Source organism: Pteropus medius, unplaced genomic scaffold (assembly GCF_902729225.1).
Source record: "Pteropus medius unplaced genomic scaffold, Ma_sr-lr_union100, whole genome shotgun sequence".
Taxonomy (NCBI): Eukaryota; Metazoa; Chordata; class Mammalia; order Chiroptera; family Pteropodidae; genus Pteropus; species Pteropus medius.
Window position 1 is genome coordinate 27869856 of NW_024354502.1, and position 21509 is coordinate 27891364.

The following is a 21509-nucleotide window of genomic DNA, read 5'->3' on the forward strand; positions in this document are numbered from 1 at the left end:
AGTCAGCAACTCGCGCGAGACGGAGATAGTATTCTCGCGAGGAGTCTAAGAGACGGCAGTGATGGCGGCGGCGGGAACCGGACCGGGACCCGGAGTGGGTGCAGCACCTGGCCCGGGAGCGGCCGCAAATGCAACAGCGACGGAGGAAGTGGAGACGAAGCCGGTGGTAGCGGTAGCAGCCGCTCTAGCCGGAGAGGGGACATCTGCTGCTCCAGCAGCGGAGCCCAGTTCCGGAGAGGCCGAAAGCGGGTAAAACGTCCTGCAGCCGAAGGAGGACACCGGGAGGGAGGCCCGCCCACCTTCGAATCCCGCGGCTCCTAGGAGCCCTCCTGCCCGCCCCCTTCGAACCTGGGCCCTGCAGTCAACGGCTCGCCCTGCCCCCTACGGGGCTGTAGTCCCACCTGCCGCTCCGCCCGTCCACTCGGAACTGTATCTCAGAACACGCCCCTTTCCGCACCTTTTCTTGGTTTGTAAGAACCAAGTTTCTTGTCCTGTCTTCCGCCTTCTCACCCCGGCAGGGGGCTGGTAGTTCAGTCTTCTAGCTGGAAGCTCAGTCTTCTAGCAGGAATCCAACTATCCCAAAGAAGAAACCACTTTGCATTGCCAGAGTGGAAGAAGTTGCGGTCCCTCTGAAACGGAGTGGGAGAGCTGGACCTGTGTGAACCTACCCCAGAAACCAATTCCATCCCATGTAGATTTATCCTAAGGGCCGATTAGGCTTCCCTGTACCCCATGGGCCTGCATCTGTCAGAGCCACATTCTTCCTAACCTTGGGCATTGAACCTGGGAATGGGATTAGCTGAAAAAACTGAGTGAAGATCAGAAGTACTTTAATCATTCTTTTTGAGAATAGGCGTTTTGAAGTTAGTTTCTCTTGAAAATTTTTACTTGAGTGCTTTCATTATCTTATAGAGATGCAAACTCTGTTGATGTAAGTGGTGGTTTGGAAACAGAATCCTCTAATGGAAAAGATACACTAGTAAGTATTTCTTTTTGGATATTTGTAGGGCAAAGTAGGGTTTATGTTTCAAGTTTTTAAGCGAGTCAAAAATATAATCAGGTCAACTAACTTGACTCTTTGATTGCTCCGTGGACACAGGAAGGTACCGGTGATACTTCAGAGGTGATGGATACTCAAGCGGGCTCCGTGGATGAAGAGAATGGCCGACAATTGGGAGAAGTAGAGTTGCAGTGTGGGATATGTACAAAATGGTTCACAGCAGACACTTTTGGCATAGATACCTCGTGAGTATTTTTTGTAGTCTTTGTAAGAATGGCTTTGTAAAATAGGTCTCAACAGGTTCAACAGTTAAATAGTTTGTAGGCAAATATAAATGCATAGTATTTCCTGTTTCTCCTAACCCTTGTTCAGTGAGTAGTAGCATTTGAATCAGGAATTATTTTACTGTGCATGTTTTGTACCTAGTGAGAGCACAGCTCTAGTAGGTACATATAAATACATTTGAGACAGTGTCATTTAAAGTTGGTATTGGGTGTTGTGGATTTTGGGAAGAGGGTTGGTGTACATGGTGGAGGATGCTTGGTTTCAGAAATTTGATATGACCAGTGCCTCTTCATGCCTGAGCCATCCATCTATTTTTAGCTTTTGGCTTCTAACTCACTTCTTTATGTGTCCCTGTTTTCTCTCCTCAGCAAAACCTATTTCTAATCTTTTACCTCTTCTAGTGAATTAAAATCATTTTCTGATTGAGAATGAAAGGTTTCCTATCAACAGCTAGCAAGGGACAATTACTGACTCATTGTCTATGGAGATAATTGTACTGCTGGTTCTCTATGGTTTTCCTTATGGTCCATATTATACAAGTAAATTTAGACAAGACTATCTCAAAATATGGCTGTATTATTAAATTAATCCCCTTGGGTGGTATTGTGATAAAATACCTTTATAATTTGTTGTGTGCTTTAGTTAAGAAGTTAAAGTGGGTTTTAGAAATGCTAATGTTGCAATTAACATGTGACCGGTGACCTAGGAAAGAATGTTTACAAAAGAAAGAAAAGTACTGAAGGATCAGGAAGAAAGACTTGGTCTTGATGGGAAGATCTGTAGGGAAAATAAACAAGCTAAGGAAATCTGGTCACTTAAAAAAGACCTAAAATCTGGCCTCTTTTACCAAAGAGAATTGATTTGGATAGACAGGCTCTAAGAAAGGAAATTTACCAGAGAGATACCTTAGTATAATCCAGGGAAGAATCAAATCACAGTTCAGAGTTTTGATAGAGACCAGTTTGTCCCTGAATTTGACAAGTTATACTTAAAGCCCATCTGAGTGAGACAGTTTTATGACTAGATGAAGGAACTAAGGTAGCATGGTATGAAAAATGCTGCTCTAACCACTTAATTGTATTTGAATTAAAGAACTATATACCTACCTACTTCTGGTATGAGACTTTGCTTTTGTAAGTGAGCTTGTCACAATGGGCTGTTTAACATAAGGGGTTCTAGAGAGAAGTAAACATAAAGGAACTCAATATTCATAAGAATGTTTCTTAATTCTTTGGTGGCAATGGACACATACTTGGGAATCTTCTTTTGAGGCTACCTTAAGCTAGTTTCAGCAAAGTCAAAGAGAAACCTGCCTAGTGAGACTAATAGACTAATTATCATCTGTAGGATTCATTTGCTAATGTGGCAAGTAATGTTTTTTGACTTCTGTGTTATCTTCTTGAATAATTATTTACAGTTTAATCTTTTTGTACATTTTGTCTGCCCTTTCTAATGTTATTGGCACTTTAAAGAGATAGTGAAAGATATTTAAATATAATTTAAATAGAAATATGTAAATATAGAGATATTTAAAGAGACTACTTTGTCTTCTTTCACAACTGGCATGCAGACTCTTTTTAATAATCTAGCTTGGACAAGGTGCCAGTGAGAACCTTTCAGATTCTGAATTATCCACTATGGCGGATACTGTCTTTTTAAATATTTGTGATAGAAAAATCCAGGTATTGTAAAAATATAAGCTCTGTTTTGATTTTGGTGATCTTTTTAAGTTATACAGTTATTTTAATAATTAACATTATTATCTAACTTTCATTGTTGTTTTACTTCTCATAAAGAAGTCTGTGTTCAGAAGTTCACTAATTTGTACAGTTTGGCTGTTCTACAGATCTTGTCTACCTTTCATGACCAACTACAGTTTTCACTGCAATGTGTGTCATCATAGTGGGAATACCTATTTCCTCCGGAAGCAAGCAAGTAAGAACAAACTCTAGAATACTGCTTAAGGATTGTCCTCAAGTTAGCTCGAAAGAAAAGGGGTTTGGGCTTAGCAAAATCAGGAAACCTTTGCCTGAAAGCTGGTAGAAGTTACATTGGGCTTTTGCTCTGAATAATTGTTATTGTTCATTTCAGATCAAATGATGACTACTTTTTGCTGCTATAGTTGTTAATTTGTAGGCCGTACAGTTGAATATTTTTTTGGTAATAATATAGTATTATAGATAACTTTTCCTTCCTTTTTGTTTTTGATAGACTTGAAGGAAATGTGCCTTAGTGCTTTGGCCAACCTAACATGGCAGTCCCGGACACAAGATGAACATCCGAAAACCATGTTCTCCAAAGATAAGGTAGAGATGGAATTCAAGTAATTGCAACTATGCTAAAGAATCAAGTGGAACTTCCATATATACTCTTCAACAATAAGTACTTTTCCCTAAATTCTTATGAACATATGACTGTAGGTTCAGTTATTACTTTGTTTTTAATTCATGTGATTTATTAACTTGTGTGTGCACATTATGTCACTTGGCATAGCTTTTAGGATGAATCTTTAAATAGTTTTGGTTGGTTTTATAGAAGCAAATAACTATCTAGCCCACAATTAATAATCAGATCTTGAGGTGAACCTTCTTAGCTTAGTATACCTGTTTTTATAGATGCCTGTCACAGATTTTGTTGAGAAAAGACAGTCACAGATTTTGTTGAGGAAAGGCAGTTTATGCATGCTATTTATTAACAATTATCTTATTATTAAACTGGAAAACTGCATGACAAAAATCAGGATTCGAAATTAGATGAGTAAATCATCCATGAGCCCTTCCTACTATGATTCATGGTAAGAAATATGAAAATTAAGTAAATTTTAAAATGGAGTTTACTTTGTGACTTAGTATACATTCATACTTACCCACTTTCATTTAAAACTGAAACAAAAGTTTCACCTAACAGTGCTTACCCTCTGTTTTTTTCCCTCTTCACATTGATATTTTCTATTCTAGTCAGTGCTAGTTTTGATCTAAAAAATTGATTTTATAACCCAATGTTTGCGACCTGCTGTTTGAAAGACACTGGTATTTGATGTGTAGTGAGATCAATATGTAGTTAGGATCAGACTTTGGCAAGGGACTTTTCTACTAAACAGAAACTGGTACTTAATCCTATAAACTGAAGGAGTCAGCAGAGAGGGTCTCCTCCTGACCTTTTTTTTTTTTCCTGCATTAAAAGTGCTTTAGAGGTGTGCTGTGATTGAGACTTGTTTTTTTTCTTAGTTTTTTTCCCAAATTATTATTTTGAACTTTTCAAACATATAGAAAAATTCAAATAGTACAATCAACATCTGCTTATTCTTCACCTAGTTGTTAATATTTTACTACATTTGCTTTATCTTCTGATATATATTTTTTTTCCTCTAGGATGTATAAGACTAGGTTATAGCTATTATACTTTACCCGATATTCTCTCATAACCACAATATGGTGATCATAATAAAAAAATTTAATGTTGATGCAATACAATTGATATATGCAATTTGTATTTTTTTATATGTGGTATATATTTATGTTTTCTCAATATTATTATTTCTCAATATTATTATTGTCTTAATAATATCCTTCATAGCTTTTTCCTCCATCCAGGATTGGTCAAGGATTATACATTCTGTTTAGTAGAGTCTCTTTTGTCTGTAATCTAGAACAGTTTCTTTACTTATTTTAAAATCTTTGTTTCTTTACTTATTTTAAAATCTTTGTTTCTTTTGGTCTGCTGACATTTAAAATTTTGAAGTAAAAGTTTTTGAAAAAACTGGGCAGTTTAGCATGATGTTCCCAGTTTGCATTTATCTGATTGTTTCCTTGTGATTAGGTTCAGGTGAAACATTTTTTGGCAAGAATGTTATTTAGGTATTACATGTTTTTTCATGAATCATATCAAGAGGCATAAGATATTTGTTTATTTTATTATTAGTGATCCTAAATTTGACTATTTGGGTGAAGAGGAGGTTTCCACCAGATTTCTCCATTGTAAAGACCTTCTTTCTTTGTAATTATTAAATAATCAATGGCATTGTACATTGAGATTATTTGACTGTCTTGTTCTAATCCTTTCAAGCAGTGGTTTTAGCAACCTTTGGTTATTCTAGCCTGCATCAGTTAATAGAGTGTTGTAAAACAATACATTTATTGGTTGCAAGTCTTCTGTAAAAAAGAATTTTTTTTTTTAATTACCACTGTGGATTTGTGGATTTTTTAGTCTACTGGTTTTCAGATTCCTGGATTTCTGTTGCTCAGATTTGACTAGTGTAGCCCCATCTAGGCTGACTTCTGAAACTTTTTGATATGTCCGCATAGTTTTTTAACTCTTTTTACTTTCTGGAACAGTAAAATATTCCAGGCTTCCTTTATACATTTCCTGATTCAATCCTGGTTTCTTTTAGTAAAGGTTTGGTTTTCATGGTACTAACTCTAGTGGAAGATGTTAGTGGTAGACTCTAACTCTGGTGGACTATGGAAAATGGTCTAGAATGGAGGAAAGTTGACACCAGAAGATCAAGTTCAGATCTTCTGTTTTAGTCATGCAAGCAAGAACTGGTGAGGAGCACAATCAAACCAGTGGGGATAGAAAAGGAGGCCTGATTAGTGAGAAATTTCTGAAAATTTAAAACTAATTCGGTGACTTGTTAGATGTGAAAGTTGCATGAAAAGAATCAAGGATGACTCTACTGTGTCTAGCTTATTGATTCTGAGCGATAGGTGATTCTAAGTATTAAGAGCAAGAATAGAAGTCTGCAGAGAAGATATGTGAGGTAAGATACAAAGTTTACTTTTAAGTAACAAGAAGTTTGAGATACCTGTGGAATGTCCAGATGGAGATGTCTAAGCAGGTAGAAACAGAAACTCAGGAGAGGGAATAACTTGGTAGTCATTTTCCAGATAGCAACCAAGAGAAGAAGGCGGATCTTTTCCCTCCATCTGAATTGTAATCCCCATGTCGCTAAGATTTGTATATACTTGTTTAAAATTCCCCACAATCTATATGTTGTTTGCATACAAATATATATTTGTTCAATGGTTAAGACGAAACAAGGATTTTTTTTCTTGATTCTGCCAAGGTCTTTGAAAATACTACAGTTTTCTTGTGAGCATAACTTTGAAACCAACTATAAAAGTTTTAATATATTTTGTTTTTAAAATTAGGATATCATACCATTTATTGATAAATACTGGGAGTGCATGACGACCAGACAGAGACCTGGGAAAATGACTTGGCCAAATAACATTGTTAAAACAATGGTAAGTAGACTAAAGTCGACTGGACTCAGCATTTAGGCAGTGTTCTTTATAAGAATTAACTTCTCTTGAAATAATGTGATCACTAAGAAACTGAGAAGAACTTAGTATTAAATCTTAGATTTAATTGTCACTTTTAATAGTTTTTACACAAAATGTGTTAAGTTGCATATTGTGTCTAGCTTATGATTCTGAGTGATAGGTATTTCTAAGTTTTAAGTGAACATCACCCATGGTAGTTTTATATACAACACCAAAATCTTGTCCACTGCACTCTTGAAGTATAATTTTATATTGAAATTGAAGATATTTTTTTCTTTGATATAAAAAACAACAAATAACACTGTTCTAAACATTATTGTCCTTAGAATTAAAGAGTACCTGAAGAGAAATCAACAACAGTGCTTATCTCTGTGGAGTGAAGGGATAGGTGGGGATTATGAAGGACTTGGCTCTTGTTTTTTTAAGATCCTCTGTTGTTTGAATTTTTTGATGATCATGTATTAATTTTCTAATCAGAGAGAGAATACTGTCTTTTGGAGATTATACTTAGGAATTGGAGTTGGTGGTTGATCATCCATTCAGAACTTCTTTTAAGTATGAAAGTTTCAGTAATACTAAAATACTGTCTCTTTTTAGAGTAAAGAAAGAGATGTATTCTTGGTAAAGGAACACCCTGATCCTGGGAGTAAGGACCCAGAAGAAGATTACCCCAAGTTTGGACTTTTGGATCAGGTACATAAATATGCTCTGTATCCATTCCCCTTTTGATTTTAGACCACTTGGGAACAGGGAATCACGTTTGTTTACATTTTTATAGTTGCCACATGTAACACACTGCCATTACATGCCCATGTTATGGCGGGCTTCAAATAAATGGTTATCGCCACATGTGGAAAGAATGAACACTCAAACCAGGAGACTGGTGTTTTAGCTGTGGCTCCTCCCCAGAATGTTATAGCTTTATACATATTATTCTTACATTTTTTAACTTTAGTTTCCTCACTTGTAACACAAATATACCATTCCAATTTATTCCTAGTTTTTCCCATCTCAAATTTTGCTCTTAAAAATTCATTATTGTAAAAAAAAAATATTGCGAAGAATTTTTCATAACTGGCATAACATGAAGAAAAAGAAAATTTCTACTTTGTTTAATGGCAAGGGTCACAGTTGGCATCTCAGAAGGTCAAATCTTTTAGCTGTACTTTAAAATGTTTAATTTGCCAGCATTGAAAATTCAGTATTTCACACAGAAATTCAAGTTTCAGTTTTTTCTTGTAAAATGGAAACATCTGATTACACTGGGCCTGAATTCCACCAAGGAGCTGAATACTGAGTATAAGGGGCTTAAGCACTTTCAGTTGGCCATTGCCACCCGCCTCCCTACATTGCCATTCATCGCCATTCTCAAACCACTTTGGCCTTACTTGTTACTTGCTAATCCTGAAGCATCCAAGTTTGGGACCCCTGCAAGTTTCAGACTCTAGGATTGTCAGTTTTATTTCTCGGTTTTTTGTTGTCATTGTTTTTCTTGAGCACCTAGATTGGTTTTATTTTATAGCCTCCCTTCATAATTGAGTGTTTTTCTCTCTAGGATCTTAGTAACATCGGTCCTGCTTATGACAACCAAAAACAAAGCAGTGCCGTGTCTACCAGTGGGAATCTAAATGGTAAGTGTTTCAGTGTCTCATTGATGAAATACTTGTAAGCTGTTGAATCCAAATGTGCCTAGAATTGGGCATTCTTTGGGTTGGCTCTTAACTGGACATTTAATAAGATGCCTTAAGGTCCCAAACTCAGTTTTTAGGAGCTAGCCAAGGATTTGATGGATGGTAGTAGAGAACTTTTTGTCACTTTACATCACAGTTTAGTCTTAAGTGAAACATGTAGCATAAAATAATGTACAATTTTAAGGTCAGGTTTACTGTGTTTATATTAGATTCCCCATCTGTATCTTCATAACTGACACTTAATTTAGATTCAGTTGCTCTCTACTCTTTTTCATTAATTCAGCTGTTAATTAACAAACTTCCTATGACCATCTTCTCATTTTCTTGCCCCAAAACTTCAGCTTATTCACATAGCAGCACTTCTGTATAGATCACCCACGGTAGCATGCTTTTTCTGTCAGTAACCGATCTAGTAGCAAGAATGCCCTTCATTACTAATGGTGATCTAATGAGAGTGGGGTTGCTGGGTGGTAGCTAGCTAGTTGTTCATCTGACATCATTAACTTGTTTTTCGGAATGGCAGCATCTTAAATATGTAATCATTTTCTCTTATTAATATTCTAGGATTGGAAATAGCTAAGTGTATTGTTTATCTTTTTACACCATTATTTTCCTCTTTTAATTGTTAAAATTTGACAAATACATGGTACCACTTCTGTTCTTACAGGTGGAGCCTCTTTTGGAGGTGAATTCCTCCTCTGTCTTCTTTCAGCCTCTCAGACTTAAGTATTTTTGTGGTTTGGAAAATGCTTTTTTGCTGAGTTGTGGTAGAAGCTAAAACTAAATTAAATTTTTAAAGCATTGTGAAAATGGTGGCAATAGCACTTAATATGAAACAGTAGTTCCAGTTTAATGTTAGTAATTAAAAGCTTGTACATTGTCATATTCTGCCTAACATGGCCAGCAGTTCCCTTAGTATTGCTTATTTTGTTTAACATGGAGCTAAAAGTTCTCTCTTAAAAATAATTGAAATGTAAATGACAGTAAAAACTTCAGTTTTTTGATTAAGAATATCAAACTAGAGATATTGATATTGCAACAGTTTGACATTAAATCTTTTATAAGAAATAGGAATAACATCTGATATGTTCATAAAAGGAAGTTCTGCATAAATCTGGTCCTGTATTTGCAGAATATGACCTGCCCTCAACGTCTTGATCCTTTTTATTACAGCAGAACTGCTGGTAATTTTCAAGCTTGCCCTAAATTAAGATACAGTACTCTATGCAGTTCTTTACATAAAGGTGTTTTCCTGCAGTTCAGCGGCATTTTCTGGAAGATAGGAAAACAAACTAATTGAGAGGAATGACAAAAATTTCAAAGTACCTGTTTCAGAAATACACAAGGTAGTATTCCTTGTGGCCTTAGTATGTAGCTAATTTTTTAAAATTATGTAAATTATCTATTGATATTTGCTCTTAATTCTATAAGCACGTTAGTCTAACCTGAATTGTATACATTGGCACAATCCTAATAATTGTTGTAAAAATTGTCTACTAAATTTAAAGCTGCCTTTCTTTCTTGTATCATGCACAACCACAGTGGATACTTAGCAACACTGGAGAGAAACACCTTTTCAGTACTTCTGTTTTTGTTTTCCATGTCTGATGTACTTTTGTCTTGTTGGATATTCAAGTTAAGTGCTTTTGCAAATATCGTGCCTTTATTATGTTTATGAAATATAGATCATATGTAGTTCAAGCAAGTGAACATCTACTTACAGTGAGGATATTCTCTCTTAATGGATGTTTGTTTATTGACTTGGGTAGACAAAAACTTAATCTTTGCAATTGTTTTTAGCTGTGGTATTTGGAATCTGAATGAGTGAAAATGCATTTGTGTCACATCCTCAGAAAATGTACTAGTAGTTGCAGTTCACTAAGAAAGGAAGGTTGAAAATATAGCACAAGTTCATTTGAGCTTACTGCCAGAACCCAGTGTTCTGGGCTGTGAGACGCTCAACAGATTCATTGAGAACGAGGGTGAAATCTAGTATGCTTTCGGGAAGGAAATCCTCCTATGGTGTTACACAAATGCACATTGAGAGTGTTAGTCCCCATGGAATTTGAGTATCCACATGGTGTTATAACATAGCTCATTTCATTGAAAATGATCTGCCTTCTGTTCAAAGGGGGAATTGCAGCAGGAAGCAGTGGAAAAGGAAGAGGAGCTAAGCGCAAACAGCAAGATGGAGGGACCACAGGGACCACCAAGAAGGCCCGGAGGTGGGCAGAACACTCCCACCCCTTTCACAGCTAATAGGATATTCTTTGGCACTAGCAAAGCCCATGTCAGTGGGAAAAAAGCCAATACTCTTCAGTAGTTCAAATGTCTGGAGCTTTAAGAAGCCTGTCCATTCTTCTCAAATCTTGAGCACTTGAGAGATACAATAACCCTGGGCTAGATACTCTATTTTATAAACTTAATACTACATAAACTAGCCCCAGGGCACCACTCTGTTGATTTACCAGGGGAGTAAAGTTCTAGTAAGGCATCTTGAGAAAGGCTGGATGTGGGGGAAAGAGGGCGTGAAACCAATATTGAAGTGAATCCTTTTCATTTCCCTGTTTTACCTGCAGAGGGCAGAATGATCTGGTTGAGTAATGAAAAGCATTTGTGAAGTCGTTTGTGTTCCAGCTGTAACCTAATAAATCAGAGGCCTTTCTTAACAGAATTGAAGGCAATTGAGCTAGAAGGGGTTTTAGTTTCTTGATTTTATTTTTTCCTTTCTACAGTGACCCTTTGTTTTCTGCTCAGCGCCTTCCCCCTCATGGCTACCCATTGGAACACCCATTCAACAAAGATGGCTATCGGTATATTCTAGCTGAACCTGACCCCCACGCCCCTGACCCTGAGAAGCTTGAACTTGACTGCTGGGCAGGAAAACCTATTCCTGGAGACCTCTACAGAGCCTGCTTGTATGAACGGGTTTTGTTAGCCTTACATGATCGAGGTATGTAAGGTAATAATGTTCATCTTGGACCTAGCGTTACCCTGAACTACTGTCATCATTTTTGATCAGTCTAGAGTTAGATATACATATCAGTCTGTAACTATTCCTTCACTCCCTGCCCTGCCCCCCTGCCATCTGTAGACTTAGCCAGAATGTACAAGAAGTAATTTCCTTCTTTGTGTCTTCCTATAAGCTCTAGCCATTTGCATATATGGTTTAGTAAAGCTTTCTATTTTAAACTAATTTTAAGCTTACAGTAAAGTTGCAGAAATAAGAGTTTCCATCTACCCATCAAGCTTTTCCTAATGGTAACATCTTATGCAACCAGGTATAATTATCAAAATCATGAAGTTAACGTTGGTAAATTCTATTAATGAAGCTGAAGACTTTATTTACATTTCACAAGTTTTCCCACCAATGCCTCTTTTCTAGGACTTCATATTGCATTTAGTTATTTTCTCCTTAGTCTCTTGCAGTCTCCAGTTGTTCCTCAGTCCTTGCTTGTCTTTCATGACCAGGACACTTTTTAAATATATTAATCAATTACTTTGCGAAATGTTTCTCAGTGAGGTTCTCTCTTTTTCATGATTGGACAGAAGTTTTGCATTTTTTTGAAAAACACTACAGAAATGAGTCTTCAGCATATCATCTCGTGGAGTTCATGATGTCAGTGTTTTCTTATTGTTATATTGACCGTGATCATTTGGTTAAGGTGGTTTCTGCTGGCTTTTTCTACCATCTTTCCCTTTGTAGTTAATAAATATCTTGGAGAAAGATACTTTCAGGCTATGCAGATAAATTGTTTCTCTATAAAAGTTTTACCCACTAATTTTAGCATCCATCAGTGGACCTTGTCTACAACAATTATTAATGTGGTGTTTGCCTGATGATTTTTTATTTCTTCCTTCCCATTTCCATTTATTATTTGCTCGATTATTTATATCAGTGTGGACTCATAGATATTATCTTATTCTTATTCTGTGGGATATACTTTATTTTGTTGCTCAAATTATTCCATCTCGGCCATTAGGAGCACCTTGAATAGGCTGGTTCCTGTGTTCTTTTGATAAACCTCATCTCTCTCTCTCTCTCTCTCTCTCTCTCTCTCTCTCTCACTGTCTGTCACTCTCACTTCCTTACTTTCTGGTATTAAAAGATGTTTCTAGCTCATCTGGTATTTTCCATGCTCCAAGCCAAGTAACAGCTACTTCTCCATGAGCCCTGGCTCCTTTGATTTGAGAATAGTATTTGAAAATTAGACTGTTAGGTATGCTCACTGTCACTGGGTGTCGCTTCTAGACTCTGGCAGTGGGCAGAGGTAGGAAATGTACATACACATACTGGCTGACTTGTACACATGTGGCTATACTAAGTTTACACTGATACTGTAGATTCCAGTCAGATACTGCAAGTTTGTTCCGTCTTTCCACCTTTCTTTATTTGTAACAACTTTCTCCAAAGAAAGAGACTTAACTCTAAATGTCTGCAGTGTATTGTTTGTTCAGTTCTAATATGCACATAAAGTAGCTTCAGAATTGCTGTCTCCTTTGAGAAACATTCACTAACTAGATGATAGCATTTATGTACAGCTTTTTGTCTTTAGCCTTGCAGTGTCCCATTAAGATACTGTTAACTTGGATTAGTTCTTTTGTTTCCCACCTCCTTCAGTGTTGTTGTGTTTTTCATTTTTAATAGTGTTAGGTTCATTTGTTATTGTTTGTATGTCATTTTGATTTAGGGTTCTCCCACATCTCCAGCGTGGGAAACATTTCTATGGTTTTGAGAGTTAGAGTCGTACAGAAAGGTTTACTCAACATGTCACCACCTCCTCACCCACCACATACACCCTCTTCCTTCCTCCCCTTTTTTCCACCATTTTCTTACTCATGCCCTATAGGTAACCAATCTCTTTAGTTTCTAGTTTGCCCTTCCTGTATTTCTTCTGCACAGATGAGCAGATACATGTATATTTCTTTTTATCTTCTTTTTTCATACATGAAGAGCAGCATACTATAGAAACTCTTGCATTTTGCTTCATGCAGTTACTCCAGACCAGTTCAAAGAGATCATCCTTTCTTTTTTGTTTCTGTTTTTAGCTTCATGATGCTCCATTATCTGGATGTACATAGTTTATTCGTATGGGCATTTAGAGTGTTTCCAGTATTTTGCAGTCACAAACAAAGAGGCAGTGAATAACCATGGGCATGTGTATTTTTGTATTGTCGGTGGTATATTTGCAAGGTAGACTTCTAGAAGTGGAATTGCTGGACCAAAAGGTAAGTGTATACATAGTTTCATTAGATATTGCCAAATTTCCCTTCAGAAGGTTGTGCCAGTTTGCATTCCCACCAGCAGTGTAGCAAGTGTTTGTTTTCCCATAGCCTTGCAAAAGAATGTGTTGTCTTATATTTTAATTTTGACTCTTCTGATAGGTGAAAAGTAATATCTCAGTGTTGTTTTAACTTGTATTTCTTAGAGTTTGAACATTTTTTCATGTTTAAGAGTCCAGATCTCATGAATTATCTGATTATGTTTTTTTATTTCCCATTTTTCTATTGAGATTTTGGTCCTTTGTTTCTTTATATATTAGGGATATTAGCCCTTTGTCTGTGGTATGTGTTGTGAACATTTCCTCCCAGTGTGTCAGTTCTTTGACTTTATGACTTTTTCTGTCATGTGAAACTCTAATATATAGTAGTTCTTTTAATGACATAATTTATTCAGTTATTAACATAACATTCATTATCCTTTAGAGTGTGAAAGTGAATTTAACTTAACTACTTTTAGAGAAATGTAGTTCATGAATTTTTGTTTTTCTAGAGTATCAATGTAAATTCCAGATAGATATTCTTTAACCCATAAATGCCTCAGTTTTTGTCTCTAACACGGATTTTTAAAAACATTACTACTGCCATTGTCACACCTAAGGTGTATTCCTTAATTATCTAATACCTGGTCCGTATTCACATTTTCATGGTTGTTAAAAACATGCCTCTTTAGATCTCATTTTTAGCTCTTAAAAAACCAGTGTCATTTAAGTTTCCAAAAATGATTAAAATTCTTTTCTATTAAAAGTAGAATTGCCAATGCCTTGACCATTGAGAAGGGTTTCTTTGTAATAGGTCCTACATTTAAACTTTTTTCCTTAAAACGTGGTATTGTACATTAACTTTTACACAGTTCTGAGCACTTAACAAAATTTGGAAAGTATAAGATTTTTCAAAGTGAAAATAAAATATACCTCTTTCAGTTGTTTGTTTGAATTGGGTCTAAACAGATTCATGTTTTTATTACATTTGGAAGCCTATTATTTCTTGGTTTAATGCTAAAAACTAACACTTGTATTGATGCTTATTGTTTGAAGTAATGTAATCCCGTGGTATAAAGTCCATTATATATGGATTTGCTTGGCTCATGTCGATGACAAGCATACTTTGAAAGTTGGGAAGGGCCAAATAAGTGACTTCTGGATTTAAGAAGTGAGACTTGTCTTATTTCACTATACATAATAGCTGTAATTCTAGAGATGAAAAAAAAAGTAAGAACTGGCCTTTAACTTGATACGTAGTATAGCAGTGACAGCCTGCTATTTATGCGGAGCCTTATAAAAATTAATGATAAATCTATATTGTGTTCTTTAAACTTTTTATTTTGAAATAATCTCAGACTTATAAAAAGGTGGTAAGAACAGTAGAAAACTTATCTGAATCGTTTGAGAGTAAGTTGTCATGATGCCCTCTGACCTTCGAGAATTTTATTGTGTATCTCTTACAACCAAAGACATTCTCCTTGTGTTAGTAAGCTAATGCTGTATAACAAAGTACCATAAAACTTAAGAGTCTAAAACTACAAATGTTTATTATTATCTCCCACAGTTTCTGAGGGTCAGGAATCTGGGAGCAGCTTAGTTATGTGTTCTGGTTTAGAAAAACTCATGAGGTTGCAGTCAATCTCCTAGCTGGGGCTACTGTCTCTGGAAACTTGACGGGACTGGAGGATCTATTTCCAAAATGGCCTTAACCAAGTGATCAAAGTTTAACATCACTATTTTGACATCAGTGCTTCCTTATATGATGCACTGAGAGCCACAGCATCACTTCTGCGTTGTTCCTGACAAAAAGGCATAACCCGGACTTAAACAAGAAGAAACGTCAGACAAACCAAAGTGAGTGATATTCTACAAACTAAAGTGACCAGTACTCTTCAAAATGTCACTGTCATGAAAGGCTTGAGGAACTGTCCCAGATTGAAAGAGACTAAGGAGACATGACAACTAAATGAATTGTAGGATCTTGGATTAGACCAGAAAAGGGATATTATGTGGATAATTGGCTTAATTTGAAGATCATCTCTTGACTAGTTAATAAGATTGTATTAATGTTAGTTTTCTGGTTTTGATAATTACATCGTGGTTATAGATGGTGTTAACATTTGAGGAAGCTGAGTGAGGACTCTTCGAATGTCTGAAATTGTTTCAAAAAGTCTTAAAGGATGATTTATTCAAATCAGGATCCAAACACATGACAACTGGTCTGTTGTTTTTGAGAGAGTAGACAGTATAATTAATTTTAACTTGTCCTCTTAAATATAATCACATGTAATAAAAGCTAGATTACCTAACAACTTTCTTTTTCTTTCTCTCTCTTTTCATCTGTATCTTAAGTGGAGATTTTTAAACTCCTGAACTAATATTTCCAATTCTTGACCTGATATTTCATTTTGTTTTACTGGAGTTTAAGGGACTCGTGTTTTTGTGGCAGTTGTCTCCAAGTACCTCAAATAAGTTGCAGGCCTTTATTTTTTCTATCACCACAGCTCCTCAGTTAAAGATCTCTGATGACCGGCTGACTGTGGTTGGAGAGAAGGGCTACTCTATGGTGCGGGCGTCTCATGGGGTACGGAAAGGTGCCTGGTACTTTGAAATCACGGTGGATGAGATGCCGCCAGACACTGCTGCTAGACTGGGTTGGTCTCAGCCATTAGGTAAGCTCGAGCTATAGTATGGACATTGAAGCAAGTAGAAAGGAATAGACCATCTGGCTGAGCTTTACAGCCTTTGGTCTTCCCAAACTGTGAGCATAAAATTCCATTTCTGAGGGGTTAGGTAGTTTGCAGTTCTTGGAATATTTTTATAACTCTGTTTGTGAGAAATAGTTTGTTAGCAATTTTATAAAATTGACCCCTCCAGAAAAGGGAGTAGAATCTAGCAAACCAGAATTGAGTTGAGGTCTTCTGATTTCCTATGTATCTTTTTATTGAGACAGGCAACCTTCAGGCTCCCTTAGGTTATGATAAATTTAGCTATTCTTGGCGGAGCAAAAAAGGAACCAAATTCCACCAGTCTATTGGCAAACACTACTCTTCTGGCTATGGACAGGGAGACGTCCTGGGATTCTATATTAATCTTCCTGAAGACACAGAGACAGCCAAGTCACTGCCTGATACTTATAAAGATAAGGTAAGTTTGTCCTCCTGGATTTGAAGACCTGTGGCAGCCAATACCTGCAGCTATGGCCTTTTGTGATGCTGATCCACCATTCATATATTTTCCAACATTTCATTATGAAAATTTTCAGACATAACAAAGTTGAAAGAATTTAAAAGTCAGCGTCCAAATACCCATCACCTAGATTCTACCATTAACATGTTACCCATTTATTCTTCCACCCACCCATCCATCCATCTTTTTTAAATGCACTTCAAAGATATTGCAGACCTCAGTACACTCCCCCTTAAGTTCTTCAAGATGCACATCATTAGCTAAAGTTCAACCTCTTTTTAGGTTTTTTTTTTTTTTAACATAAAGTTTATGTAAAATTAAATGTCCAAATTTTAAGTGTACATTCATTGAGTTTTTAATTTGACTCAAACCCCTATCGAGACATAGAATCTATCATCACGGCAGAAAGTCCCTCATGTCCTTTCCCAGTTGACCACCACTCCCACCTCCATAGAGGCAACTGTGGTTTAAAATAGTTTTTCCCATCATAATTCTGTTCTGTAGATTTTTCTTGTTCTTGGTCTTATATAAGTGGAACCATGCAGTATGTAGTCTTTGTATCTGGCTTTTACTGTTTGGCCTGATGTTTCTGAGGTTCATCCATGTTGTTGCATGTACTTGTAGTTTGCTTTTTACTACAGAGTAGTATTCCATTGTATAACTATACTGCAGTTTGTTTATCCATTTTCCTATTTTTTTCAGCTTTATTGAAATATAATTAATATATAACATGCCCATTTTCTCGTTGACACTTGGGCTATTTTCAAGGTTGAGGCTGTTAGGAATAAAGTTGTTATGAACATTCTTGAACAAATCTCTTTGTAAACATGTTTTTATTTCTTTTGGGTCAATACCTAGAAGTAGATATACATAGAGTAGTTATGTATTTAGTTTTATAAGAAATTATCAGACTTTCCATTTCTACTAACAGTATATGAGAATTTTAGTTGTTCCAATTTTGTTGTAGTGAGAGTATATATGTATTTATATGTATGTTTCCTCACATCATAAAGGCCTTTTTTGAAAATGTTTAACAAATGTGCCATCTGGTACTCTTTAAGAAGCACGTGAGTTCAAAATCTCACAAAGCTAACTCCACAGAGACTTAATTTCTTTTACAGAGCACATGATTCTGCTGTTTGTGTGATGTAGCTGATGCTTCATTGAGTCTCTTTCTCTCTTGGTTTTCAAGGCTTTGATAAAGTTCAAGAGTTACTTGTATTTTGAGGAGAAAGACTTTGTGGATAAAGCGGAGAAGAGTCTAAAGCAGACTCCCCATAGTGAGGTGAGTCATGGTCTCAAAAACGTCAGAACTATACGACCTTGAAGATTGAGGTCAACTGTCTAATCATAAAAGTAAGGAAAAGGAGACCCAAAGGAGAATGAAGGGATTTTCTGATAACACAGTTTGCTAGCAGCAGAGTAAGCTCATTCTTTGCCTGTTGTGTTTGTGTTCTTTATATGATAACATGCTGCTGCTATTAGAGGGATGACCAGGTTCTTTCAGGAACACTCCATAGAGAAAAGGTAAAAACAGTGGTCTAATAAGGAAATCTACGAGTGATTGAGGAAGCAAATCAGAGATATTTATTCTTTTATTAGAGGGAGGAACACTGGAATAGGAGAGGAGGAAACCTTGTCATGTGACTCAGAGGCTGCCAGAGCTGTAATGGCTCATTCATTGTCCTCCAGAGCTTTCCCTACTTCCCTTTCCGAGAGTTACTGGAAACATTTCTGCCCAAGGTCATAGCATAGTCAAAGAAGGGCCGACACATCTGGACCAGCTGCAAGGGCCAAAAATAGAAGAAGGGAAGGAAGAAAGTTCTGGGCTGCAAACATTTTTCCATAAAAATCCTGTGAAGCAACCTGTAATAGTAATAGAAGCTAATATAGGAGGGGAAAAAAACCAGGGTTCTAGTTGTTTTAGGAAAAAAATAGTGAAGGGAAGCAGTTAATAGACCAAAGGATGATATAGCCATAAAATACAGCAGGTCCTCAAATAACATCATTTGGTTATAACATTGATGAGATGCTATAGGAAATTAACTCTTATTTATGTCAGTTAGCCTATGGTAAAATTGATTTCAATACATTTCGTTTCACCACAGTTCCAAGAACCTTTTGACGGCGTTAAGTGAGGACTTAATGTATAGCCAGGGAGAAGATAGCTCTTGCTGGGAAGAAGAGACAAAGTTACTTCAAGATAAGGAACCTTTTCCGAAGTCCATATGTAGTGGTTAAGAGAGAATATTGGGTAGTTTTGGGAAATAAAGGACAAAGAAAATGAGGATTCAGAAAGTGACAGAATATCCTAAGAGATTTTCGAAGTAGAAATGCAGAAGTGAAAACTTGATGCAAAGGGAAGGGAACAAATAAGCGTAAACAGTTATAGTTCCAAGGAATCAGTAGACCAAATGCTTTTTATAAATATAGTATAATGAATGATAGAAAGTAGAACTGTTTGGTATAAGTAGCATAGGAATGCAGAAACTAAATAAACCCGAGGACAAACTAGAGTAGTGCATATAAATATGATTATATAAGATGTTATTACATGAGCTATATGCTATTCTTGGAATACATTATTACCAATATCCTGGCAGAATTTCTAAAAGAAATTTCTCCGGGTGAGTTCTTTTTTAGTTTGTTCTGTTTCTAAATTCTAAAGTAAAACCATGGTTTTGTTTCAGATAATATTTTATAAAAATGGTGTCAATCAAGGTGTGGCTTACAAAGACATTTTTGAGGGGGTTTACTTTCCGGCCATCTCACTATACAAGAGCTGCACGGTATGTATCATCTGTTCATTCTGTGAACAGAACTTGAGGGAAATAAGTGAATGATTGTGATGAAAGAGCCATTGACTGAGTTCTAAAAAGAAATCTGAATAGCCTAAGAGTGAAATAATAATGTTTTCCAACTGTTAACTGTTTGTTCAAGAAACAGTTGGGTGTTTGGGGAAGTTTTTTGCTTAGATAGGTTAAGATCTTGAAATTCCTGTGCCCCATACTTGTCCTTTGAATGTACTGTATTGTAAATGTTATTGTTCAATATAAAAGATAGGAAGTATGTATGTACATAAATCAATTTGGTGTTACATGTTATGATAACCCACCATCAGTTTGTAACTTGATTTAAAAAAAAAATGATTAGTCTGTCAGTTAGCCACCATGGAAATAAAATAAGGAAATCTTTAGGTTATAAACAGAAATCAACACAAGTCTTTTATTAACCTAATTCTTGATGGACATTATGCACATTAAGGTGTTGGCCACTCTTAGCATTATTAATATATATCATTTGTTCCAGTTATACTCTGAATATCACAGCTACCTTTAAAGAGAAAAATGTCCCATTAACTTTTTTATATATTCTTCTTTTGTTTTTTATGTCTGCTTGAATTGAATTTATCCCAGGTTTCCATTAACTTTGGACCGTGCTTCAAGTATCCTCCAAAGGATCTCACTTACCACCCTGTGAGTAACAATTAAAAATGTCCACACGCATCTTCACCATCTTCATTAATTGCTATAGTTATTCTAATCACCTGATTCCCATATTTCTTGTTCCTCCCACAGATGAGTGACATGGGCTGGGGCGCTGTCGTAGAACATACTCTGGCTGATGTCTTATATCACGTGGAAACAGAAGTGGATGGGAGGCGGAGTCCCCCATGGGAACCCTGACCAGGTCGCTCTCCATTTGCAGATGTGGACTTTCTGGGGAATAGTATTGGGGGATTTCTTTTTTTGTTTGCTTTTTTAACTGTCTCAAATATTATCCCAAAGATCCTGCAGAACACAGTCTCTGCTGTTAGCAAGTTAAAAGACTGAGTAGGACTGGGAGACACTCCCTGCCCTTCAACACTCTCCCCGCTTCTGGTGACTGCTTTTATTTTTGTGTGCCATATGCCAACAACTGCTGGCCCTAGGATCCCAGCAGGTCCTTGTGAAACTGGTGCTGTGCCATGTACCCATCCACTGGGACTTACTGTCTTACTGTATTTTTTAAGGAATGTATAATCTTGTCCAAGTAGCTAACTTATTTGAAGAGTTTTTTGTGTGTGTGGGCATTGACTCCATCCAGCCTGATCTCCAAGGAAGTGGTGGGCCTGTTTTTGAGAACAATTGAAAGCAGTGGCTGTACATTCCAAACCAATCTTAAGAGCTCTTTTCTTTTGGTGTGCGATTGTTTTTATTATTAATTTTGAAATATACTTTGGAACACTGGGATCTCTGAAACTACTAGGGCTCTAGAACTATAATTGTGAAAGGAACTCGCTTGCAGCTTTAACAATTAGGAATTCTTCCCAAATAAAACTTGTGTTCAAGTATGTGTGGCACTTTGCTTCCCTTTCAGTTGAGTTCCTCTTGGTGACAGTGTCAGAAATGTGGGCAGTGTCAAGAATGGGAGCCAGCACTGAAGGAAAGAGACAGGTTTCTGATTCGTATCTCAGCCTCTCTCCTACTGCTTCCCTTCTCTCCAGCCAACACAACCACATTCTTTATCCTGTGAAAATGAGACTCTCAGGGAGGTGAACAAGAGTTAAAAGGTTAATGACTCCCTCCAGTTCCTCTCTTTGAACACGTATGTTAATATGTGCAGATTGTTTTCCTGCCTTGCTTATTATCTTCCTTGGTAATAGCTGATGGTTAAAGGGCAGTTTTCAGAATGCTAAAAACTAGAATATAAGAATGAGCCTTTCCTTGGGGGTCCCTTTGTGGCTTCCCTGTCTCCCTTTTTTTTAATATGTCAGTGGCAATGCAGCCCTCCCAGGATAGCCCCAAAGACTCTC

General features: G+C 36.6%; 1 protein-coding gene across 2 annotated transcripts; it reads left to right on the forward strand.

Annotated features, from left to right (window-relative positions):
• Positions 1-21: 21 nt before the first annotated feature.
• ASH2L (ASH2 like, histone lysine methyltransferase complex subunit) lies at positions 22-21054 on the forward strand. Of its 2 annotated transcripts, none has more exons than XM_039853792.1 (16): positions 22-249; positions 913-979; positions 1100-1245; positions 3132-3220; positions 3497-3591; positions 6436-6531; positions 7168-7263; positions 8126-8201; positions 10393-10486; positions 10997-11214; positions 16030-16197; positions 16479-16672; positions 17907-17999; positions 19405-19503; positions 20131-20190; positions 20293-21054. In XM_039853792.1, the coding sequence occupies exons 1-16, from the start codon at positions 62-64 to the stop codon at positions 20398-20400; spliced, it is 1887 nt and encodes a 628-aa protein (XP_039709726.1). In that variant the 5' UTR covers positions 22-61; the 3' UTR covers positions 20401-21054. The 2 variants fall into 2 exon arrangements, with proteins under 2 accessions (XP_039709726.1, XP_039709727.1); XM_039853793.1 differs by lacking the exon at positions 22-249 and adding an exon at positions 341-466.
• Positions 21055-21509: the final 455 nt, after the last annotated feature.